This window comes from Balaenoptera physalus (genome assembly GCF_965194825.1).
Source record: "Balaenoptera physalus genome assembly, chromosome: 1".
Classification (NCBI taxonomy): Eukaryota; Metazoa; Chordata; class Mammalia; order Artiodactyla; family Balaenopteridae; genus Balaenoptera; species Balaenoptera physalus.
Genome location: NC_138882.1, coordinates 195,756,370 through 195,780,975, shown reverse-complemented (window position 1 = coordinate 195,780,975; position 24,606 = coordinate 195,756,370). Strand labels below are relative to the sequence as shown.

Sequence of the window (24,606 nt, the reverse complement as noted above, 5' to 3'; positions counted from 1 at the left end):
GGTTTGTGGCTGGTCTGTAGAGACCTTGATGATGGCCAATGAGGGACATCTTTGGTTTTTCTCTTCGTTTGGGGAAACGAAACAAACAACAAACCCCAGACAGAATTATCTTAGATTTTTTTTTTTCCTATTTTTCTTCAGGCTTAAGATTAAGACTGTTTTCAATCTAGTGGAGAAACTCCGTATAATACTGGGAACTCAACAAATTCCATCAGGGAAAGAACGCAGGGGCAACTTGGATATTGGCCCAAGAAGAAATCTCTGCTAACTTTGGACACTGGGTTCTAGAGCAAGGCTGGCCTGTGTCCATCCTTGTCTCCCTCTGCCCCAGGCGGTCCAGCCTGCACCTTGGTCCCTGAAGCAGGCACGTGGCCTCTGGGGGTTCCCAAGGAGAAACCTCATCAGGCATGACCAGAGCCAGGACCCCTGGGCCTTGAGGAGCTCTCCTTGCGCGAGGGCGCCCTCTGTGGGGCCTCGGGGGCTTTGCCGTCCCATACTTCTGGAGTTGCAGAGCTCTGTCCCCTCCCTTGGGAGCCACTTTACCTACAGCCACGGACCGCTGAGTTTTGCTGTGACGCCGAAGAGGAGGCAAGGGAGACCCCTTCATTCTACTGACGGTTGCGGGAGATTGGCCGGGGCCGCGCTTCCGCCCTTCCATCATCTCCGTAGCACTGACTATGCGCTAGCACCGAGACCCACTAAGCACCGGGCCGGCTTGCCCCGCGCCGGACACGCCCGGCCCGTAGGGCGGCCCGCCCTGCGCTGGACACGGCCGGCCCGTGCTCCGCTGTCCGAGGGGGCCGCTCAGCCCGCGGCGCCGGCGCCTGCTTTCGGCCCCAGTCCCCGGCCCCCCGACCCCGCGCCCGCCCCGGGCGGGGTCCTCCCCCGCCTATCGGCCGCGTCCCACACTCTTCCTCTCGTAGCCTCTCCCTCGGTCGGGACACCGCGCATCAATCAAGTGGCCTCGGCTCCAGCACTGGCCTCTCTGCGGCCCCGGGGGCCGGAACTCTGTGGGCGCCCATAGCAACGGGGCTGGTGTCGTTGCCACGCGGAAATGACGTACCCAAGGGCGCGCACGCGCCCAGACCCTCAATTTCGTCCCTGACCAACCCCGGTCACCTGGCACCTCGCCCCGCCCCCTGACTGCCTACCCGCCCCCTCCGCAGCTCCTGCAATCGCGGCAGCGATGCCGTGACGTCACGGTTCTCGCAGCCAATCCGAGGGCCGCGCGGGGGACGTGGACCTCACGCGCATCCGTCGCCCGGGAGGAAGGGCTGCCGCCGCGCCTGCGCAGTCTCTACCGCCGGCTCGCGGCGTGTGGACCGTGCTCTGCGCCGCGCGCGTCCACACGGCTCCGGGTTCCGGCGGCGGCGGCGACGCGTGGCGCTCGCGAGCCATGTCGTGGCTCTTCGGCATCAAGGGCCCCAAGGGCGAAGGCGCGGGGCCGCCGTTTCCCCTGCCGCCCGTGCAGCCCGGGGCCGAGGGCGGCGGGGACCGCGGCGCGGGGGACCGGCCTGCGCCCAAGGACAAATGGAGCAACTTCGACCCGACCGGCCTGGAGCGCGCGGCCAAGGCGGCACGCGAGCTGGAGCACTCGCGTGAGTGCGGGGTGTGGGCGCGGGCAGGGCGGCCGGGCGGCGGGCTCGGGGGCACGGTGGCCCTTAATGGTCTGAGGGATCGAGCGGCGAGTGGCCGTCGGGGGTAAACCGGTCTCCAGCGGTAAGCCCGCCGGAGCCACCCTGCGTGCAGGGAGGTTCGGGATCCCCTGACCCTCTGGCATCTTCCCAGTTGCCACGCGTCCTTCAAGTGGGGAAACCGGTGCCGAGGGGACTCAGAGGCTACAGGTAGCAGCTGGCAGGGCTGCACCCTGGTCTCCAGTTACCGCCTCTTGCCGTCTCCACGTGGAACGGCCAAGGGTGGCCAGATCGGGGATCCGTCCGCGGTGGTTGCTCGGCAGTTTTCCGCTTAAGAAAGGAGACGTGTTTGAGGGTCGTTGGTCTTAAGAGAAATAAAGCAGATTTGCATTTATCATTGGAAAAGGCTAGCGTTCAGGTAGGCGAGGTCTATAAAGCAACAGATCAAGCAGCCCTGGGCCAGTTGATGACCTTCCTGACCCAGGCCCTCAAGACATCAGCGGTGAGTGTACCTTCACTAAGCCCATGGGTTTTTCTTACAACCTTCTTTTTTCCTGTGGCTTTAACAGTTTGTGTCAAGATCAAGATTAAGGGTCTGGAATATAGCACATGCTGAGTAGATAATAGCTGAAAGGATGCAGTGGCTCTTAAACTTTTAAGCAGAGGTGCTCTATTCTCAAAGGAGATCTTATAGAGCACCATTGTTGTGAGCAGAGGTGAGCACAATCTTCCTGTCTGAGGAGGGGGTGGCCTGGCACTTTGTGGCTCAGTCCCCGCCTTCCCGCTGGGGCCACGAGAACATCCTGGGCAAAGGTCTCCAGCCTTTCTGGTTCTCAGATCCTGGGAGGGACATTCAAAACATGTGGCTTTTTGGGCCTGGGCCCAGAGCAGCCTGTTTCCTTAGGCCTAGCTGGAACACTCTCCTCTTCAGAGTTGGTATTAAGTATATTAGATGTATTAGGTTTGCAAGATAATTTCAATCATCACCTGATGATTGAAGAGAGGCTTGCAGAGGAGCTTGAGAGACAATGGTTGGGTTTCAAGAAACCTCAGATGACGACAGACTTCTGACACGAGACCTAATTTCTTAGGTTTGTTGAGGGGGTTGGCCCATTCACCGTGCCCAGAATTTCAAAGTTTGCTTCCTTTTGGAATGTGAAGGCTGACTCTGAGGTCGTAGCTTGTGACTGGGGGGCTCGAGGGGGCCTGCGCTGAGCGATTTACGTGCTTTCTCCACCTCACTCCACGGGTCGGGGGAGGGAGCGCCCTGCTCCATTGGCGGGCAAGGTGCTTGGAGCGGCCAGCCTACCTGCCAAAGGGCACGGCGTGAGTAGGCAGGCCAGCTGCAGGTCCTCCCCAAACTCTGAAGCCAGACCATGGGCCCCAGCCTACCTCTGAGCCCTAGAGCTTCCACCACATGCCTAACACGTGCTTGGAGCCGGCGAGCCCCAGGGGTTACCCTGTAGTCAGTGACGCAGGTGCTGCAGCTTGGGGTCCTGGGGTCTGCAGCTTACCTTGAAGGCCTCAAAAAATAAGACAGATTGTGGTGGGGGGTAGAAGGGTGGACGTGTGGGCAGCAACCTGGGAGCGTGGTAGCATCAGGGGGGTGGGCTCATGGGGTCCCAATCTTCTCTCCGTGCTTTTATGTGTTAGAAAGTTTTTGTAGTGAAGCGTGGCGCATAGGAGAACCGTGTCATCACGGATCTATTAGAGAGGCCCGACGTGCAGGCTTTTTTAGCAAGGAGAGCACCGGACACTCACGTATTTCCACATGTGCATTCCACTGATGAAGAGAATACACCTGGAAGACGTCAGTCACACACACACGTGTTTCTAACATGTGGCCTGTGAAGAGCTGTCAGCCTGCGTGCATCGGCTTCTTTCTGGGTTTTGGTTTTTTTTTTTTTTTTTTAACATTTATTTATTTGGCTGCACCAGGTCTTAGTTGCGGCATGCGAACTCGTAGTTGTGACATGTGGGATCTAGTTCCCTGACCAGGGATCGAACCCGGGCCCCCTGCACTGGGAGCACGGAGTCTTAGCCACTGGACCACCAGGGAAGTCCCTTCTTTCTGGTTTAATCCTCGTTTGCCCCTTACGTTCTCGCCTGTCTGTGAATCAGCAACAGGTATCAGAGGCTCAGGAAAAATGTTTGCACTTGAAAAATAAAGGACGTTCTAGCCACAGGTTTGCTTTTTGTTTAATGGGGAAACGACCACCATGTTGACCCTCCTGCTGTCAACAGGTGGGCGGGGGCAGCCTCTCTGGTGGAACCCTTTGGAATGTGACAGTCCCCTGGGGGGCGGGTCTCACACACACGATTTCTGTGGGGATGGAGCATACATAGGTGGCCCTTGGGGGAGGGGCGGCTGAGCAGGTCCGAGCAGGAACCAGGGTGGCCACACGTGCGCTCAGGTCGAGGTGGGCTGTGGTGTCCCTGAGCAGCCCCTGGCACTCGTGAACACTCGCCCGGTGTCCGGATGCCCACACACCTGCCTCCGCTGCAGGACACGCCAAGGAGGCACTGAGTCTGGCACAGATGCAGGAGCAGACGCTTCAGCTGGAACATCAGGCCAAGCTCAAGGTGAGTGTGGGTGTGGTGCTGGCAGAGGTGGGCTGCAGCCCCGAGGCTGAGGGGGCCCCCGGACAGACAGAACATGGGCGGTGGGTGCAGCACCTCCCTCTAGGATTTGAGGGAAGCGGGGATCAAAGACAGGTGTGTGGCCTGAGTTTTGCACAGAACTATCTGGAAGGGCAGGTGTGGGTGAGGAGTCTGGTCTCCCCGAGGGGGGGACTCCTGCCGTCGCTCTGAGCACGTAGCGAGCGAGCGTAGGAAAGGCGCAGGCTCTCCCCTCCACCACGGGCTGTTGTACGGCGACTCAGAAAGCGAGCACGTGGCGTAAGCCCAGCGGAAGCGGAAGCGGTGTGGGGACTGGGGGAGTGACCGGCGCCCCAGGAGATCGTCCGGCTGCGTTGGGGCCTGGTCCTGTCCGTTTTCCTGGCTTCTCTCTGCCTGTGGGTCTGGGTCCTCCCGGGCCTAGGTGAGGCTGCAGCTGAGCGCCCACAGGCCTGTGGGGTGCAGGCCGGGCTGCATCCCTGCCCAGGGGCTGCACAGACCGTCCGGCTCCTTTGGAGCCCGCGCCGGGGAGGGGCGTCGGGGCGGGAGGCCTGGCCGGGCCCTGGGCTCAGGGCGGCCGGTGTGTCGCGCAGGAGTACGAGGCGGCCGTGGAGCAGCTGAAGGGCGAGCAGATCCGCGCGCAGGCCGAGGAGCGGAGGAAGACCCTGAGCGAGGAGACGCGGCAGCACCAGGCCGTGAGGAGGCGGGGGTGGGGGCGCGGGGCGCTCGGCGGGGCCCTTGGCTTCTGCGCCGGGCCGTGTTCACACCGCCCTCTCCCTCCCTAGAGGGCCCAGTACCAGGACAGGCTCTCCCGGCAGCGCTACGAGGACCAGCTGAGGCAGCAGGTGAGCTCTGCCCGGCGGCCCGTCTTCCCCGAGGGCGGGGGCCGCCTGGCAGCAACCGCTGTGTGGGAGGGGTGGGGGTCTGCCCGTGCCGCCCGGAGGGTCTCCCGGGTGGGACCCTGGCTGATGGGTCTGTGGGGGGCATTCAAACATTGAGCCTGTTGTGAGCATTTTAGTTCTTAAATTAAACAGTCCAGCCAAAAGCCTGTTTTGTGAAGACAGCTGTGGGTCAGGGCTGCTCTGAGGCCGAGCTAGGCTGGGGGCCGCGGCTCCCGCCTCGGGCCGTGCAGCCTGCAGGCCTCAAGGTGACCGTCCCCTGGGGTCGGAGCCCCCGGGGCGATGGGACATCTCTGAGGCCGGAGCAGCTAACCTGTTGGTGTGACGTTGACCGTTTCCTAATCTCGAAGCTCTTCCCTTCCCCTTGTGGCTCCTGTTCAGCAACTTCTCAACGAGGAGAACCTACGGAAGCAGGAGGAGTCGGTCCAGAAGCAGGAGGCCCTGCGGCGAGGTAGGGCCCGGGCCTGGGAGCTCACGGGCCTCGCTTTAGGTCCTCCGCTTCCCAAGCGGCATGAAGCAGCGGGCGTGCTGAGCCCCTCGGGCGAGGGGGGTGGGGCGGTGCCCTGGGCTTGCTCTTCAGCCCCAGCGCTGGGTCGGGGGGCCGCGGGCCTCGGGCTGAGCGCTGCACCCCGCTCTCCCACGGCAGCCACCGTGGAGCGGGAGATGGAGCTCCGGCACAAGAACGAGATGCTGCGGGTGGAGGCCGAGGCGCGTGCCCGGGCCAAGGCTGAGCGCGACAACGCCGACATCACCCGCGAGCAGATCCGCCTGAAGGCTGCTGAGCACCGCCAGACCATCCTGGAGTCCATCAGGTGAGGCTGTGCCCCGCGGGCATCCTCTTGCCCCTTCCCCTGAGCAGGCACCCCGCTACTCCCCTGGCCGGTCCTTCTGCGGTGACCTTTGGGGCTGACCTTGGAGCCTGGGCTAGGCGTGCGGGCACAGCCCGGTTCCTTCCCGGTCATGCCACTGCTTCCCCTGCAGGACGGCTGGCACCGTGTTTGGTGAAGGATTCCATGCCTTTGTGACAGACTGGGACAAAGTGACAGCCACGGTAAACACCGCTGCCGTTTTCCTTGCGGTCTGTGTCACGTGTCGGGGTCTTTGCTGGCCGTGAGAGGCGCCTGGCGCTCTGAGCGTTCACAGACCTACGGCTGAGGTGGTCGCTGCTCCCGCGCCCCCCACTGCCATTGGAAAGCCACAAGTGATGCGGCCTTTGGGTTTGGGGCGCTCGGAACAGCTCGGTGTTGGCCCTGGTGGGGCTGGGAGGAGGGTGTGGGAGGGGTGCCGGGCATCCGTTTCATCTCCGCACCAGTGCCTGCCCTTTGGAAAGGTACTGGTGCGGCCCAGCTGAGACTCAGGGAGCTGGTGGGGGAGCCCCTCTTTTCTGCCGGGGATGGGGTGGGTGCCACCTGCCTCCTCTGCCCTGTTCCAGGTGGCTGGGCTGACGCTGCTGGCCGCTGGCATCTATTCCGCCAAGAACGCCACGTTGGCCATAGGGCGCTACGTGGAGACCCGTCTGGGGAAGCCGTCCCTGGTGCGGGAGACCTCTCGAATCACGCTGCTGGAGCTGCTGAGGCACCCCGTGCAGGTAACCGCGGGCCTCCTGGGTCCGGGTGGCCTTACATCCGAATCACACACGGGGCCCCTTCCCCTTTTTACCCAAGTACTGCCCTGTTCTCCTGCTCACTGATTTGCATTTGGCTTTTTCTTCTTGATGCTATTCCTCTGGCCGTGTGGCGTCAGCACTGGGGGGACCCTCACGCCCGTCTGCTCTGTCCCTCTGTGGGTCTGTCGGCGTGACCATCCCCCTGAGTGGGCTGGAGGTTGTATACAAACTCCTGGGGCTCCAGCAAGCCATCTTCCCGTAAGAGAAGTTGCTGGAAGCAGCCCGGTGTCGGCTGCCTTCCTCAAGGGGAGCCAGGCTTCCTGCCTGGCATGGGTGCTGTGCACCCACAGGCAGTGCTGTGGGCCGTCGCTAGAGGTCAGCGTCGCCGACAGTCTCCCCTGCCGGCCTTCTCCAGGAAAGCTGGTAACGCGTGTTCTGGGGTGGCTGCGCCGTGGGCGCCGCCCTTGACCCTGATACCCCCGCCCCCCGCAGGTCAGCAGGCGGCTCCTCAGTAAGCCTCAGGACGCATTGGAGGGCGTTGTCCTCAGCGTAAGTGGGGCTGCCTCTCCCTGGGACCTTCCCGCCCGGGCGGGGCTGCTCCACCTTCCTGGAGTCCGGTTTGCTGGCTGAGCCCCAGCCAGGGAGAGGCGGCCTCTCGCGCAGACCCAGGCGCTCAGGAGGGATGGGCTCAGCAGCAGAGCGCCCCCAAACCTGCATGTCCCCTGGCAGCCCAGCCTGGAGGCTCGCGTGCGGGACATCGCCATTGCCACGAGGAACACCAAGAAGAACAGGAGTCTATACCGGAATATCCTGATGTATGGACCACCTGGGACTGGCAAGACGTTGTTTGCCAGGGTGAGGGCACAGTAGTTGGGGGTTGTGGAGTCTCACCTACTGGGAAGAGGTGCTGTGGGCAGGGGACACATGGGAGGTGGCCCCTACCCAGCTCTTCCAGGCAGGGCATCTTCCCACACGCGGTCTGGCCCCCAGCGACCGGGGAGGTGGGGAGGTGAGGTGGAGGGCAGACGGAGCACACGTTAAAGTGCCTTTCCCACCCAGAAACTCGCGCTGCACTCAGGCATGGACTACGCCATCATGACGGGTGGGGATGTGACCCCCATGGGGCGGGACGGCGTGACCGCCATGCACAAGGTCTTCGACTGGGCCAGCACCAGCCGGCGAGGGTGAGCCGGGTGCCTCCTGGGTGGCCCTGGGGCTCCTGCTGGGAAGGGGGGTTGGTGACTTTCCCCACAGCCTGTCCCCAAGGTCCGGGAGCCTCTTGGTCCCAGAGACTTAGTTTTATTTTATTTTTGGCTGCGTTAGGTCTTCGTTGCTACGCGTGGGCTTTCTCTAGTTGCAGCGAGCGGGGGCTACTCTTTGTTGTGGTGTGCGGGCTTCTCATTGCAGTGGCTTGTCTTGTTGCAGAGCACAGGCTTTAGGTGCATGGGCTTTAGTAGTTGTGGCACGTGGGCTCAGTAGTTGTGGCTCATGGGCTCTAGAGCGCAGGCTCAGTAGTTGTGGCGCACGGGCTTAGTTGCTCCGCGGCATGTGGGATCTTCCCGGACCAGGGCCTGAACCCGTGTCCCCTGCATTGGCAGGCGGATTCTTAACTACTGTGCCACCAGGGAAGTCCCGGCAGGCGGATTCTTAACCACTGCGCCACCAGGGAGGCCCAGTCCCGGAGACTTTAAAACGTTTAAGACAAGGGGTCACCAGCCTGTTTTTAGTTACTTTCTCGTGACACTGGCACTTGACACGCCCCCATCTGCGGCCAAGGTCTGGGTCCCGGTGGGGGCAGCGCGAGGTTTGGGGTTCCCGTGGGGCCGTGCCCCACCCGGCTCACATGGCCCTGCCCTTGCAGCCTCCTGCTCTTCGTGGACGAAGCAGACGCCTTTCTCAGGAAGCGAGCGACTGTGAGTGTCTGGAGGCTGCCCTCTGGCCTGGGCCGGGCCGGCCGCCGGGGAGCAGGCAGGGCGGGCGGCCCGGGCCGCGGTGTCTGCACTTCTGGGAAGGTCACTGGGAACCTGCTCCTCAGCTGCGCTTTCTTCGTCCATTTTGTTTGAAAAGTGGAAGTTTAGCATCTTTTTGGAGTCAAGCTTCAGCCTTCGAATTTAGATTCATTCTGTCGTGGACGAGCGGGGGCTGCGGCTTTCTGCGGAGCCTTTCCTTAGCGCCCCCGTGGCTGCTTATAGAACTCCGGCGTGCAGACCTGACGCCGGACTTTTCTCTCTGCAGGAGAAGATCAGCGAGGACCTCAGGGCCACCCTGAACGCGTTCCTGCACCGGACGGGCCAGCACAGCAGCAAGTGAGGAGAACCCGTGTGCGGGGGCCGTGGCACTGCCTCAGCTCACGCGGCTGCTGCGGGGCGGCCGACCGAGCAGGCTCACGCCTGACCCACGTGGCCGGACGCAATGGGATGGCCAGTTGGGCGCCGTGGGGCGTCTGTGGCGCTGCGGAGACAACGTGCTGGGGACTCTGAGGCAGAGCCGAGGGGCACAGGCCCGTCCACAGGCCACCGCCCTTGGCTCAGGCCCTGGGCATTTCCGGCTGCCCATGAGATGCGTTGTCAGGGGCTCTCCCCACAGCCAGGGGCCCCAGGTCGCAGGTTGCCCTAGGGTTGGGCTGGCCCCTCAGGCCCCTGCCCGCTGGTGGCATCTATCCCTGCCGGTCAGCCATGTGGCTGCCACGCCAGACCCACTAGCCTTGCCCGCTGCAGCTGCTGCCGGTGGAGACCCTACCCCCAGTGAGACCCCCGGGGGCGTGTCGAGTTCCTGCTGAGTTGGCACCTCTGCTTAGCTGAACCCCAGGCTTCAAGACCCCAGCACTTGGTGTGGGAGGGGCAGGGGTCTGTCTCAGACCTAGGGCCCTGCGTCCCCGTCCCTCCTGCACACAGGGAGGCTTCCGTGGCTGGGCCACCAGTCGGGGAGAAGCATGAGCTGGGGCAAGACGGGGAGGGATGGGAGGCAGAGGGCAGCGCCCGTGCGGCGGGGTCTCGCGTGTTAGGAAGCCGCGCGGCGGGTTCTGCTGGCCCGGAGCCCTGAGCTCTCGCCGTGCGCCGGCTGCAGGTTCATGCTGGTCCTGGCCACCAACCAGCCCGAGCAGCTTGACTGGGCCATCAATGACCGCATCGGCGAGATGGTCCGCTTCGACCTGCCGCAGCAGGAGGAGCGGGAGCGCCTGGTGAGAATGTATTTTGACAAGTATGTTCTTAAACCAGCCACAGAAGGAAAGCAGTAAGTGTCCCCGCCACCACAGCCGCTCCCCGCCCGTCACCGTGCCCCTGGGTTTCACGTGTGGGGTCATGACCGCCCATCACTGGTGGCCCTGCTGCCCCGTCCTGCCTTTGAAACGCTCAGATCCAGGCCGCAGTCAGGCCCTGGCAGTGACGGGCTGTGACGGCCCATTTCTGGCCTTGCTGAGCCTCCCTCTGGGCCCCTCCCTAGCACACAGCAGGGCCCACCAGGTCGGGGGTGCCCTCCCTGCTCGTCCAGGCCCTCTCACTGTTGTCGGGAGCGTTCCAGATAAGCCAGCGCTGGTCTATTTGTAACCCTCTCCGGGGACCAGATCTCAGCCCCACTGACCTGGTTCCCACCTGGCGCTGCCGAGCCGTCTTCTGTTCTGCGGCGGGCTTTGCCTGCCCCTGCCACGTGTCTGTCAGCTGCCCCCAAGCTCTCTTATCTGGGTCTCTTTTCCCTTTTGCCCCTGGCTGGCCCCAGTCCCCCACCTCCCCAGCCTGCCTCCAGCTCCCGGTGGCACGTCCTAGCCCAGCTGCAGCCTGGACGCTGCACGCAGCCTGAGGTCCTGAGGGCTTTTTCACAGGCGTCTGAGCGGGCTCTCTTGGGCCTTCAGCCAGGCCTGACTGGGCCTGGGGTCCGCATGCGGGGGCGGGGTTAGGAGTTCGGCTGCTGTCGGAGTGCTGGGCGGGGGGCCCCTGTCCCCAGGCAGGCGGTGGAGCTGGGAACAGGCCCCCGGAGCTCCTCTGTTCTTACACATCCGGAGTGGCCCCATGGCCGCCCCTGAGCCCAGCATGTGCCCCTCCCCGGGCCCCGTCTTGGGCTCCACGAGGAAGGGACATATGCCCAGCAGGGTAGGAAGGTGGAACGGCCAGACCTGGCCCCAGCAGTGGACGTTGGGCAGGGGGTAGCTCATTAAAGTGAGGGGGTCGGACATGTCCCGCCTGGGGTTTCCCAGCACAGGCTCCTGCTCTCCGTCTGTGTGGGAGCCTGGGTCCCTCACAGGTCTCTGCTCTGGCCCGGGTCCTGCAGGCGCCCAGGCATCACTTGGGAACTCTTTACCAGGCGCTTGAAACTGGCCCAGTTTGACTACGGGAAGAAGTGCTCAGAGATCGCACAGCTGACGGAGGGCATGTCGGGCCGGGAGATCTCCCAGCTTGCTGTGGCGTGGCAGGTGAGCCGGGGATGCGCCCCGCAGGCCAGGGCCGGACCGAGCCAGGGGCCCTCAGAGTGGTCGAAAGGTGACTGGGCTGGCACCTGCACCTCCCCCCCCACCAGGATGTTTCTGAGTGATTTTCTGCACAGATGTGACATGATGCCCTCCCTTCCTGCCACCACCCTTCTCTGCCTCCCGCAGCAGGGAGGATGGGCCAGGGCCGTCCGTGGCTTCGCATATTATGGTCCTTCCCAGTGTCATTCTGGCCCAGGTCAGACGGGGCCCTCTCAAATCAGCAGCATGTCCGGTGGTCATCAAGCTCAGTGTCTTAGGAGCCTGGGCTTTGTCCCAAGCTGGGGCCCAGGACAGTTGGCACAGCAAACTGCAGATGGGTGGAGGGTCCGGGGGACACAGCCTGGGCCGGGGATGGAGCATCCGTGAGCTGTCGGTGGGCTCATCCGAGGGCACAGGACATGAGGCGCCAGGAGGTGACTGACCTGATAAGGAGTCAGGCGTCTCCTTCCCAGCCCCTAGAGGGAGACTGCTGCCTTCGGGACTGTCTGCGGGGGCGTGAAGGCCTCAGGTGTTCTGGCTTTTTGGATGGGTTTGCTGAGTCCTGAGGGTCTGAGGACAGCTGGACCACGGGAGGTGATTCCATCTTCACCTTGTGGCTCAGGGCACACAGGCCAGAGTGGCCCTTGTCATTCCCAATACCCAGGCTTTCATCTGAAACATCCCAGCAGTGGTTCCAAGGGTGCCCAGGGCAGGGAAGCCCATTGACCCCCAGGAGCCTTGGGTGCAGCCATTCAGAACAAGTTTCCCCGTGGTCCTTGCCAGGTGGAGGGTGCTGAGTGGCTCATGTCTGTGGCCACGTGACAACGTGGCCACTGTCAACTTAGCACGAATGCTAAGTAGACATCTGCTTGGATTTGAACATCCTTGCCCAGATACACGGGGGCTGTATTAGTCAGAATGAACTAGGTCATGCTGCTGTAACAAACAGCTCCAGATTGCAAACTCTGTCCTCTTGTGAGTCACAGGGTGCCCTGCTCCAGGCTGGCCTCACTCAGGAGCCAGGCATCACGAGGTTGGCTGTTTCCACGACCAACAAAGTGGCGAACAGGGTGGCTTAGCCTGGGCAGCCGTGACAAAATCCCACAGCCAGGCGCTTGAACAGACATTCATCTCATGGTTCTAGAGGCTGGAGGTCCCAAATCAGGATGCCAGTGAGGGGGGTTCCAATGCGGGTCCGCTCCCTGGCTGCCAGCCAGCCGCCTTCTTGCTGTGTGCTTGTGCAGAGCCCTTGGGGGTATCTTTGTACAAGGACGCCAGTCCTGTAGGATCAGGGCCCCACCCTTAGGACCTCACCCAACCTGAATCGCTTCCTTAGAAGCCCCATCTCCACGTGCAGCCACACTGGGGGTTAGGGCTTCAGCGTGAGCTCGGGGCCAACAAATGCTCAGTCCCAGTGGCGCTCAGTCCCAGTGGTGGGGAACACCCTGGCGCACCTCCCCTCCCCGGCCTTGCCCTGCCCTGCCCTGCCCTGCCTGCTCGTTGGGGAACCAGGGGACAGGCCTGTGTGTGCCTGCGTGTGGGGAGCTGAGGGTAGTGGACCCCGCACGCGCGTGGGAGGGTGAGCGTCTGCGCGTGGAGGCCCAGAGCCCGTGGGTGCTGCCCCTGTGTGTCCAGCCCCTGGGCAGCTGGGCCCTGGGCATGTCTGCTAGTCCCCACCCCCACCCCCTGCGAGAGAGGGCCAAGACGCCTTAGGGGTCCCACCGTCTGGGACAGAACACGTCAGTGTGTCCCCTTGGAGTTTCTCCCCTGTGGCCCCAGGTGCACAGGGCTGGGCTGCTGTGGTGGCTCCCGCCCACCCTCCTCCTCCCTCCGGGCTGAGCAGCCCAGGACCCGTGCATCTGCTCCCTGAAGCCCACCTGCTGGTGTCGCATGGACCCCGCTGCAGCTGCCACCCCTGTGTGGTGGTTTTGCCAGTGCAAGTCCGTGCTTCTTACCCTGCAGCTACCTATCATGGGGACCTACTGGTTTTTTTTTTTTTAACATAAAACTCATTATTTTAACCATTTTTAAATGCACAGCTCTGGCACTGAGCACATTCACATTGTTGTGCAACCATCACCACCGTCCGGTCTCCAGAACTTTCTCTTCTTTCTGAACTGAAACCCTGTCCCCATTAGACACTCACTCCCTCCCCCAGCCCTGGCCCCCACCCTCCTGCGTCCTGTCTCTGAGTGTGCTTCCTCCAGGGGCCTGATGAGGGATCATACAGGATTTGTCCTGTAGTGACTGGCTTATTCACTGAGCACAGTGTCCTCGAGGCTCATCCGTGTTGCAGCAGGTGTCAGTCTTTTCCCTTGTTGGGCCGCCTGGTACCCCAGAGTGCGGTAGATGCCCCTTGCGCACCCATCCAGCTGTGGGTGGGCACTTAGGTCGTTTCCACCTCTTGGCTGTTGTGCACAGTGCTGCTGTGAATGGGTTTAGCCTGTTTGCAGTCTTGTCGTGCACATTCTCACAAGTGGAACGGCTGCTCACACGGTAATTCTGTGTCTGCTCTTTGAGGAACCTCCGTACTGTCTTCCACAGCAGTGGTGCACCTGCGTCCCAGGTTCCCCATATCCTCGCCAACACTGGTTTCTGTTTTTTGATGGCGGTCACGGGTGTGAGGTGGTGTCTCGCTGTGCCGTTGATTCGCGTTCCCTGATGATCAGTGATGCTGAGCATCTTGTCATGAGCTTGTTGGCCGTGTGTGTCTTCCTTCGACAAAGGTCTGTTCGAGTCCTTTGACCTTTTTTGAACCGGGTTGTTTGAGGTTTTCTTGTTGAATTGTAGGGGTTCTTTATGTATTCTGGATATTAACCTTGTATCAGATAGTAGTTTGCAAACATTTTCCCGTTTTCTGTGGGTTGCCTTTTTTACTCTGTTGATAGTGTCCTTTGAAGCACAAAAGTATTTAATTTTGATGAAGTCCGATTTTTATCTATTTTTTTCTTTTGTCACCTGCTTTTACTGTTGTAGCCAACAAGTCATTGCTAAATCCAATGTCTGGAAGCTTCTCCCATCTGTTTTTATCTACGAGGTTTATAGTTTGGGGTCTTATGTTTAGATCTCTGATCCCTTTAGAGTTGATTTTTGTATATAGGGTACAACTTTGTTCTTCTGTATGTGAATATCCAGTTTTCCCAGCACCATTTGTTGAAAAGACTGTCGTTTCCATTCAGTGATCTCAGCATCCTTGTTGGAGGTCACTTGACCATATGTGAGGGTTTATTTCTGGGCTCTTTGTTCTATTCCACTGGCCTGTGTCTGTCTTAGTGCCAGTACCACACTGTCTTGATCACTGTAGCTTTGTAGTAGATTTTAAAATCGGGATATGTGAGACTTCCAACATATTCTTATTGAAGATTGTTTTGGCTGCTTGGGGCTCCTTGAGATTGCATATGAATTTTGGGGTGGATTTTTTTTTTTTAATTTCTGCGAAAAACATCATTGAAATTTTGACAGGGATTGCATTGAATCTGTAGATTGCGTTGGGTAGTACTGACGTCATAACAACGTTGTCTTCCAATGCATGAACACAGATATTTTTCTATGTTTTCACGTCCTTAATTCTAGCAACATTTTCTAGTTTTCAGTGTACAAGGCTTTCACCTTCTTAGGTAAGGTAACTCCTAAGTATTTTATTCTTTTCGATGGTGTTGTGAATAGAATTGTTTTCTTAATTTCTTTTCCAATTATTCAGTGTTACTGTGTAGAGACACGAATGGTTTTGTGCGTTAATTTTGTGTCCAGCAACTTTGCTGAATTTATTACTTAGGGTTTACTGTATATAATAAGATCATATCACCTGCAGACAGTTAATTTTACTTCTTCCTTTCCAGTCTGGATGTCTTTTATTTCTTTTTTTTGCTTGATTGATCTGTCTACAATTTCTAGTGCTCTGTTGACTGGAAGTGGTGAAAACGGGCATCCTTGCCTTGATCCTGATCTCAGAGGAAAAGCTTTCAGTCTTTCACCATTGACATGATGTTTGCTGATGTTTTCTTATACGGCTTTTATCAGGATGAGGAAATTTCCTCATATTCCTAGTTTATTGTTTGTTTGTTTGGCTGCGCTGCACGGCTTGCGGGATCTTAGTTCCCTGACCAGGGATCATACCCGGGCCCTTGGCAGTGAAAATGTGGAGTCCTAACCCCTGGACTGCCAGGGAATTCCCCCTTGTTGATTGTTTTCATCAAGAAAGGGTGTTGAATTTTGCCAAATGTTTTTCTGTATTAATTGAGACAGTCAAGTGGTTTTTGTCCTTCATTCTGTTAATTACTTACCTAGGTTGATTTTTCCCTAGGTGAACCATCCTTGCACTCCAGGAAAAAAGTCCCACTTGGTTGTGGTGTATAATCCTTTCAGTATGCTACCGAGTTTGGTTGTTAGTATTTCGTTGAGGGTTTTGCATCAGTTTTCACAGAGGGTCTGGGTCTGTGTGGTGTTTTGTCTGGTTTTAGTATCAGGGTGATGTTGACCTCAGAGTGAGTTAGGAAGTGTTCCTTTCTCCCCAGTGTTTGGAAGAGTTTGAGAAGGATGGGTGTTAGTTCTCCTTTAAGCTTTTTTCAGTGAATTTGTTTGTTTTGGAATAATTCCAGGTTCACAGAAATGTCGCAAGGCTAGCACAGCTCCCTCTACACTGTGGCCGTCTCACCACATCCCTCGATTCCACCTCAGACGTGATCTCTCCCTGAACCCACCCAAATGCCCACGACATTCAGTCCTCCTGTCTCGGGCTTCCCTGGGCTGTGACAGTTCTCAGGCGTCCCTTGTTTCTGACGGTCCCGGCAGTTTTGAGGAGTGCTGTAGGACGTCCCTCGTTGGGTCTGTCTGATAGCTTTCTCATGAGCGGACTGGGATTGTGGGATTTTGGAGGAGACCAGAGGTGAGGTCCCCTTCTGGTCACGTCGTATCAGGGGGCACCAGACATCCACACCACGTCACAGGGATGTTGGCCTGGATCCCCTGGTTACCGTGGTGCCCGCCTGGCTTCTCCTTGGTAAAGTCGCTGCACACCCTCTACCTGCCCCTTCCCACCAGGGACCCCCTCTGGCTGCCACCCCACCTCCTCAGCTGCTTTGCAGAACTCGTGCTCCTCGCAGGAGGCCTCAGGGACGGCCCCTCCCTCCACAGCTTCAGCCAGGTGCTGAGGACAGCCGTGTCCCATGAATGGGGCCAGCCTGGGGGAGCAAAGTGACTGGTCATCTCGGATGGTGGGAACTTGCTCCCTGTGTCCTGCGTGGGCTGAGGCTCCTGAGGGACCTAGAGAGAAACAGCTGGACTGGCTTGGGCTCCCTGCTCAGTGGACACTTGAGTGCACATGTCAGAGCCACAAGCTGGGTGACAGGAAGCAGATGGGGCACTGGGTCACCCAGGAGGCGTGCAGCCTGGCCAGAGGTGACCTGCCTTGGCAGCCGAAGTGCTGTGGACCACACTGGGGCCCGATGAGCCGAACTTTGGCTCCCCCGCCCACGTGCATGGCTGGGGAGCCTGGGCATCGCAGGTGCAGAGTGCCGCCGGCGGCCTGGACTGCAGCAGCCCACGGTTCTGGGAGAACCATCTGCAGACAGTGGGGCCCCAGGTGCTCCGCGTGGAGGGCAGTTTGGCTCCAGGGGCTCTGCCTCTCTCTGGTGTCTGCGTGGCCTATGGTGGTTCTGTTGGCTGCTCCCTGGCCCTGAGCGCAGCCCTGCTATCCACGGGGCAGGGCCCTCCAGTCTGTGGTTGGGCGCTGGGCTGCTCCCTGACAGCGGGCCTCTGGGTTTCTCTTCTTCGAAAGTCACTGAGGAAGCCAGGGGAGCAGGCAGCACTGGCGCCAGCCGGGGGCGCGGGGATGGCGGCCGCTCGGGGCTGCAGGGTCACCTGCGAGCGCGTGTGTGCGGCCGCGTGTTGGCGTGCGCCTTGGGCTGAGCGGATAGGCCCCTCCTGCAGCCGAGCGCAGGCCCCGGAGAGCAGCCCACGTTTTGCCCCCGCCCGCCCCTGACCCAGAGGAGTTGGGTTCTGGAGGGCATCTCCATGGTGGGCAGCAAGTGCAGCAAGGATGGGACTGGCCAGGCTGCCTTGTGCCTGGGTCAGGCCCTGGCCTACACGGGTGAGTGGTGACTGGTGGGCCCTGAGAAGCCTCAGGCTGAGGCCCTTCCCCCACGCGGGCAGCCCCTCTGCTGCCCTGCCTCAGTGCTCCCTTCCCCTGCCAGGCCATGGCATATGCCTCTGAGGATGGGGTCCTCACCGAGGCCATGATGGACGCCCGGGTCCAGGATGCCATCCAGCAGCACAAGCAGAAGATGCAGTGGCTGAAGGCGGAGGGGAGCCGGCCCCTGCTCCCAAGCTCACAGGCCGCGTGAGCCGGGCCGGGACGCCTGCAGCACGGGGACCAGGTGGCATCACCAAGAAGAAACACCCAGGCGCCCGGCTCCCAGCGGACGTGGCGGCACCACACAGCCGCCCCCCTCCTGGCGTGTGTGATCTTCCTCTGGTCAGGCCCAGGGCGGCAGGGCAGCGTTAAAGGCCTCTGCTCAGGGCCAGCTGTGCTGTGCAGCCTTGAGGCGGGGTTGGTTCCTCTGACCCCCCAGCCGTCCCCAGGACACTCCTGGGAGACGTGTCCCTCCAGGCCCGGCCCAGACGGGGAGCAGGCACTGTCCGCCATGCCCGGGGCAGCAGCCAAGCTGGCAGCACAGCTTCCCAGGCAGATGCTGGCTGCTGCAGCTGTGACCAGCAGTAGGGGGCCCGGCCAAGGGAGGGGACCTGACCTTGCCCAGTCCCTCCCAGGGCCAGAACCGAGCCCATGATGAGCAGAGCTGGCCTCTGGGCAGCCCAGCGCGCCCACCGCTGTCCTCGGGAGGAGTGCCCTTGAGGCCTGTGAACCCGTAAACCCAGGTGCCGAGAGCCAGCCCACCGACGTGTGATGGCCAAGGATGTGCGGAGCAGGGGGACTGCCCAGCCCACAGAAGCCCCAGCTCTCCCGGATTGGAATTGGGGTCTTTTTATCCAGAATCTAATAAAAACTGACAGATACGTCCCAGTGACTGTCTCACGGCTGATGTGCGGATCCCTGGGTCAGAGGCGAAAAGAAGAAGCAGAGGCTGGAGCTTTCTGGAGAATTTACTGACCAGCAGGGGTGGGAGTCACAGTGAGGCGCCTAACCGGGGCTGCCGCCGCGGGGCTCGGGAGCCTTATTGCTGGGCCTGGGCCTCCCCCGGGCCCCTGCTCCGCGCCCCCACTGCGGGCCGCGGACGCACACGCCTCATGCACGTGCTCCCGTGTGCAGACGTGGGCGCACCCGGCTCCCGGCCGTGCTCCCCTCCGGCAGAACTGGCTCCGGCTCCGGAAAGCAGACGGACGGACGGAGAGACAGACGCGGGCGCACAGGAAGCCGCCTGTTTCCAGCGGCGTACGTGGTCCCGGGCTGGGCGGGCGGTCCCACCCGCGCCCCCGGTGCCGCCATCCCCGCACCCCCGCCCCGGCCCCACCCCGACCACCTTTATAAAAAGAAGAGGAGACAGCACCTTCCGCCGGACGCGCCCGACGGCCGCGGGCGCCCTGGCCCGGGCCGGCCGTCCAGTCCCGTGAGCGTGGGCGCGGTGGCCGGCGGCCCCGCGAGTCCTGCGCGCGGCTCAGAGGTGCCGCGGGCTCGGGTGACCGTTGTGGTAGAGTTTCTGCTTCACGTGCACCATGTTCCCGGCCGCCTCCTCGAACGGCCTGTGCGGCCGCCGGCCCAGCTCCCGCAGGCTGCACAGCTTGGGCAGCCAGGTCCACGAGCCGTCTGCAGGGCGGGGGGCGCGGTCAGGGCGTGGGCTGGTGGGCGGGGCCGGGAGTGGGCATGGCGTGGGCGGGCGTGGCGTGGGGAGGGCGTGGCCCCGGAGCGGACGAGGCTGTCCCCAGGTCCCCGCGCCGCGCACTCACCGTAGCGCCGGCCGGCCCTCCAGGCGCGCACGGCGCAGTGCAGGACGCCGTCCATCCACACCAGGAACCAGCTGATGCAGAAGCCGAGCAGCAGCCCCAGCATGAGGTCGATCTCCTGCTTGGTGACGTTGTCTGTCACGAAGTAGTTCTCGGAGGCGTCCACCACAGACTGGTCCCCGTCGTACGGGATCACGTAGTGGACGTGGTGCCTGGGGGCGGCAGGGCGGGCTGGCACCTGTCCCGCGGGGCGGGCGGGGACCCCGCAGCAAGCTGCACCCGTTCGCCTGCGGGGGTCTTTGAAGCAGACCTTGCGGGGCGCCGAGGTCGGGAGGGGCCAGCGCACTCGCCCGGGACCCAGGTCACCATGTGGGAGGCTGCCCGCAGGATGGGAGTGTGCGAGGTCATAGGTCAGCGTGAAGTCCAGTGGCTGGCCTCCACACATCAGCCTCCTCCCTCCTCTGCCCAGCCCGGGGCTCAGAGGCAACCCTGACACGGTGACAGGAGCACAGCGCAGGTGGAGAAGGCGTTCCGGGGCGAGGGCCCAGGCGGGGTGTCCCCGCCCAGTGACGGGGTCACAGCCCGCCCGTGGGCCTGTGCCCAGAGGCCCCCGCTGGCTCCTGGGGCACTGCCCCTCTGGCCTCTCCCTCCCACCCTGCAGTTACTCCGCCCTTTCCTCAGCTTCCCCTCCAAGGAAAGCCGCATGGGATGAGCCCTGCCTTGGGCCTCTGGTCTTCCTTTTGCCCCTCTGTCCCTTGCAGGAACCTCCCCTGCCCCAGTTCTCTGTGCTTGAGGCCCGGGGGCACCCCCTTAACCGTGCCCCACACAGATCCCAACTCCTGGGACGGACCCTGGACCACGGTCCGTCCCCTGCATCCCAGCACCCACTGAGGCCTGGGCCGTTCCCCTCAGCCTCCCCTCCCTTGACAATCCAGGCAGAGGCCACACTGAACCCTCCCCACAAGGCTCCCTCCAGCCTCAGGCCTGCCTGGATCCTCTCTTCCTCCAGGAAGCCCTTTGGGCCCCACGATCCCGGGGGGGGGTGGCCCTGCCCAGAGACCAGTACCCAGGGCAACAGACTCTGGGCTCCACGCCCCCCCCCCACCCCCGACAGGAGGGCCGGGGAGAAGGAGCTGCTGGGCCCTGGGTGCCCGAGGCGCGTGGGGTCCGTGCACCCTGAGCCCGCAGTCACCCTGGGGCCCCTCCTTCCCCGAAGTGCAGGAGCCACCTCGGGGTGCTCCTGCCTGGCCCCCCTCCTACCGAGCCCCTCAGCTGGCTTCTCCAACTCTCCACCCCAGCACGCCCCCGCGGCCCCCCACGCCTGCTCTGAGCTCCAGCTGCCTGCATGGCGTCTCCACGTGGGCTCTACAGACACCTCAAACTTGCACCTAAAAATAGCTCCTCCCTCCCCAACCCGCTTCTCCCCATCTTCCCTTGGTTACATGTCGACACCTCTGCCTGGTCTCCAGCTGAGATGGGTCCCCGTTCCCCCCCTCGTAACTGGACATGAGCCCCCACCCCCACCCCCCAGGGACCTCCTCACAAACGGAAACCCCCCAGGACATCCCTGACCCCAGGCCCCTGCTGCCCGTCCATCACCGACACCCCTGTGCCAGCGGGGGCCACACAGTGCCTTCCTCCCAGCGGAGGCAGCAGCGGGCAGCCCCATCTCACCCCCCTCCCGCTCCCCTGGGGACTCCTGGAGCCCATCCCGCTCAGCTTGTCCAGAGTAGAGTAGGTGGGGCCCTTGAGCAGGGGCCACCACACCCGGGTTAGTTGGAAAGGACTGCCTGACACATGGCGGCCGTAGCTCATGTGGTCACGGTTCGCCAATGGCCCTGATCAATCATCAATAAGAGATGGAGAACCATTGATGACCGCCCGGAATGCGTAGCAGCAGAGGACGCCCTTCGTCACCCGTTAGCAGTCCCGTCACCCTGGCCAGGCCAGGCCTCCCAGCAGCTGATAACACTGGGCATCGCCGCCATCTCCTGCCCGCCTGCCTTCTGGACCCCGACAGGGAGGGTCTTCCTCGGGACCACGACTTCCTACCCCTGGACAGGGCAGGAAACTTGAAGATGGAGTCACCAAGGAAGCCAGAAACGCCCCTGCAAGTAGGACAAGGCCAGGGCCCCAACCGCCCTGGGGGTGGGGGTGGGACCTCCAGGGGGTCAAAGGTCATGACCTGTGCCCCCATCACTGTCCCGGCATCTGCCGCTCTTCCCCTGCTCCTTGCCCTCCTCCTTCCTCCAAGTCAGGCAGGCCCCGGGGTGGGGGGGGCAGGTGGGGGCTCAGGTCACCCACGTGCACACGTATTTCCGTGATGTGTACATACATGTGTCCTGCCTGGGCCACGCATGTTGCATGTGTCTACCTGAGGTCGGACGCATGTTGTGTATACACGCCGGCCACATGCACAGGACATGGCGTGTATACCATGGACTCGGCCCATGAGCTCCACATGTGTGAATGTGCACGCTCGCCCGGGCACGAGCATGGTGCGTGTCACATGGAGAGGCACATGCACTGGGCTTTGCGCACAGCCATCCTCTCTGTGGGCACCGTGGCATATGCACGGGTGTGCGCCCAGACACAGCCTGCCGGCACGCACGCTTCACAGCATTTACACACGTGTCCTCTGTGGGCACCGTGGCATATGCACGGGTGTGCGCCCAGACACAGCCTGCCGGCATGCACGCTCCACAGCATTTACACACGTGTGCTCTGTGTAAAATTCTCCGTATTGGCACGTAGAAGGCACACAAGTGTGTGTGCGCCTTCTCTGCAAACGGGGTGTACATACAAGTAGAGTCCATTGTGGCAACGTGTGTACGTGGTTTGTACACAGAGGCCTGATATGCCAGACTGTACCCTGCAGACATTCACTGTGCCCACAGGGCGCACACGGGTGCTGTATATTGTGTTACACACATGTACTGCGCATACACATGCATGTTGTCAATATACAAGAATACTTTGTACACGGAATTTACACATCCTGTATGTAGTGATGTGTACAAAGCACACATACATGGACACATACACACACGGAAACACTCTACGCCTACAGCAGGCGTGGCTCTCGTGTTGTCTGCGTCTAAGCTGTGCACTCAGGCCTCGCTGTGGCTTGCACTCCGTGGGCACTTGTTTTACACAATCCACGTGTACTCTGGACACTACATATGACCCATACACACACCCGGAACAAATACACTCGGAAAACACACCCTGTCTGCCCAGAAGGGCCTCGGTGTGAGGTCCTAGGCACATATGTGCAGGTCACACTGCAACAGCCCCACATGGAAAATGGGCCTTACTAATGTTTAGGGAGCTGAAGCCTGGGCCGGTGGCGGGCACACCTCCGGTCTCCGGGAGGGTCTCAGGACCCCCGCTTACACCCCCAGTCTGGGTCGGCCCAGGAAGCGTGGAGCTGACCTCCTGCCGTTCCTTGGCCTCGGGCCGTGTGCACCAGGCAGGAACACAGGGATCTCCGCGAGGGTGTGGCCACCCAGCCAGCACTCTGGATGATTCTTGGCCAACACACGTGAGGGCCGTTTACACGCCCATCTCCATCTGCCCTGCTGCCCATGTTCTGCTTCGACACCTGGTCTGCACACACAGGCATGTAGCATGCTTAGTGAGGCATGAAACTGTCCTGTCTCTCACACACCCCTCGCCCAGTACGTGTGCACACGTCCCTGGAGCAGGAGTACAGGGCAGGGTCAAGAACACAAGTTCCCTGCCAGCCGCGTGGCCCTGGGCAAGTCTGCCTGCTCAGCCTCTGTCCGCTCTCTCGGGGCCCCAGCGTGCGTGGGGCTGAGGGGCTGCTGCGTGTGCGCACATGTATATGCACAGACGGTACACACATGCGCGTCTCATGAGAAGATGTTTATTTCGTACATGGACGTACAAACATGCATGGCCAGGAAGACTCCATCACTACATGTGCACAGAACGGGGGGGGGGGGTGGTGTCACAAAGTGGGCGTGGGGCCTGGGCTCTCCCCTCTCTCTGCCTGACCTTGAGCAGACTCCACCCCCGGCCTCAGTTCCTCCCGTGGACAGCGAGGGGGTTGGGCCAGATGCCCCTCAAGGTAGGCCCTGCCCACCTTGACCTTCCGCTCTTCCCCCTAGCTGGCTCCCAGGAAATGTCATGGACACAGCTCAGGGCCCAGGGAGGAGGATGGTGTCTGTCCTCTGTGGGCACAGCCGTGCGCAGGATCCCTCCCGGGACACCAGGCTGGGCTGCTGCTCTCCTGGCCTCCACGCCCCGGGCCAGGAGGCCCTGGACCCGTTCTGCCCGTCGCCCGCGGGCCCCTTCTCTAAAGGCAATTTGGGAGGGGGTCCCACTGCCTCGGGCATGCTCCCCGCTCCCGGAACACCTCTGTGCCGCGGAGGCTGGCCGGTCCTTCCCCCACCGGCCTGGCCCAGCTGGGCCTTGCAGCCCGGCCTGCATAGGGCTCGCTGGAGCCCCAGTGGGCCCCACCTCCACCCCACATGTGTGATCACGCGTGTGCCCCTCTGGGCGCAGACTCACCGGCCACAGTTGCAGTGGCAGACGCGGTCCTCGCCCCGCAGGTGCGGGAGAATGTAGTTGTGGAATCGGTCCAGCAGCGCGTTCATGTCCATCAAGCACGCGATGGCCTGGAAGAGCCCATGACCGGTCAGCGCCGAGGAGCGAGAGCCTGGGCCGGCGCCCCCAGGCGGGGGCCGACGCGCTGGGGATGGGGGAGCGCAGGCCGCGCGGGCCGGTAAACAAGGCGCGGGAGGGGGAGGCGGCGCGCGGGCGCGGAGGCGGGAGCGGGTGCGGGTGCGGGGAGCGGGCGCGCGGGAAGCCCCTCCGCTCACCATCACGATCGACGCCCCCAGAATCATGAAGATCATGGTGTTGGCGCTCATGGACATCGGGCGGGGCCGGGCCGGGCCGGAGCGCCGCCCCCCGGCCCCGGCGCCCCCCCGGCCCCGGCCCGATGCTGAGCCCCCGCCGCCTCTGCAGAGGTCAGCCCGCCGCGCACCCACCGCCGCCGGCCGGGGAGGAGGCGCGGGGCCGGCGCGGGGCAGGGGACACGGCGCTCCCGGGGTCCTCGGCCGCCCGGCCCGCGCGCTCGCCGCGCCCGCCGCGCTCCGCTCCGCCCTCGGCTCTGCCTCCCGCCCTGCGCGCGGCGCAGCTCCGGCCCCCTCCCCCCGCGGCCTCCCCCGCGCCCGCCTCCCGGGAGGGACCTCGCCGCCCGCGGCCGCTCGCCCCCGCGACGCCGGCCGGACCCCTCCCCGGGGGCCGCAGGGCCCGCTCGCCCCCATCTGGCCAGTGCCGGCCCTGGCTGCCTGCCCGGCGCCCCTGGACCAAGGGCCGCGTCCCGTCCCGACCCGCCGGGGCGATCCCGGAGAGGCCCCGGGCTTCCTTCCGCTCTCCTCCTCCCCACTTCTCAGCTGGAGGCCCCTCCTCCCCGCCCGCCCGGGGTCGCCGGGTGAGGGGCTGCGGGCAGGCTGGTCAGCACCCAGCCTCCTACGGCAA

General features: G+C 62.3%; 2 protein-coding genes across 5 annotated transcripts; one reads left to right on the top strand and one right to left on the bottom strand.

Annotated features, from left to right (window-relative positions):
- The first annotated feature begins 1,278 nt into the window (after positions 1 to 1,278).
- Positions 1,279 to 18,217, top strand: LOC309639971 (ATPase family AAA domain-containing protein 3). 4 transcript variants are annotated; one of them, XR_014251939.1, is made up of 16 exons: positions 1,280 to 1,598; positions 4,141 to 4,217; positions 4,844 to 4,945; positions 5,036 to 5,095; positions 5,531 to 5,600; positions 5,796 to 5,961; positions 6,131 to 6,200; positions 6,582 to 6,737; positions 7,248 to 7,304; positions 7,485 to 7,610; positions 7,815 to 7,939; positions 8,617 to 8,668; positions 8,991 to 9,061; positions 9,822 to 9,936; positions 11,055 to 11,163; positions 17,391 to 17,529. XR_014251939.1 is itself a non-coding variant. In XM_082417966.1 (16 exons), exons 1-16 carry the CDS (start codon positions 1,397 to 1,399, stop codon positions 17,538 to 17,540), a joined length of 1,761 nt encoding a protein of 586 aa, XP_082274092.1. In that variant the 5' UTR covers positions 1,281 to 1,396; the 3' UTR covers positions 17,541 to 18,217. The 4 variants fall into 4 exon arrangements, 3 of the variants coding, with proteins under 3 accessions (XP_082274093.1, XP_082274092.1, XP_082274094.1); XM_082417966.1 differs by having other exon boundaries at positions 1,281 to 1,598; positions 9,822 to 9,989; positions 17,391 to 18,217; XM_082417968.1 differs by having other exon boundaries at positions 1,281 to 1,598; positions 9,822 to 9,989; positions 11,022 to 11,163; positions 17,391 to 18,217.
- A 62-nt stretch (positions 18,218 to 18,279) lies between these two features.
- Positions 18,280 to 24,241, bottom strand: TMEM240 (transmembrane protein 240). The gene is made up of 4 exons (XM_082418211.1): positions 23,943 to 24,241; positions 23,632 to 23,738; positions 19,099 to 19,307; positions 18,280 to 18,958 (listed from the first exon to the last, which is right to left on the bottom strand). Exons 1-4 carry the CDS (start codon positions 23,997 to 23,999, stop codon positions 18,810 to 18,812), a joined length of 522 nt encoding a protein of 173 aa, XP_082274337.1. The 5' UTR covers positions 24,000 to 24,241; the 3' UTR covers positions 18,280 to 18,809.
- Positions 24,242 to 24,606: the final 365 nt, after the last annotated feature.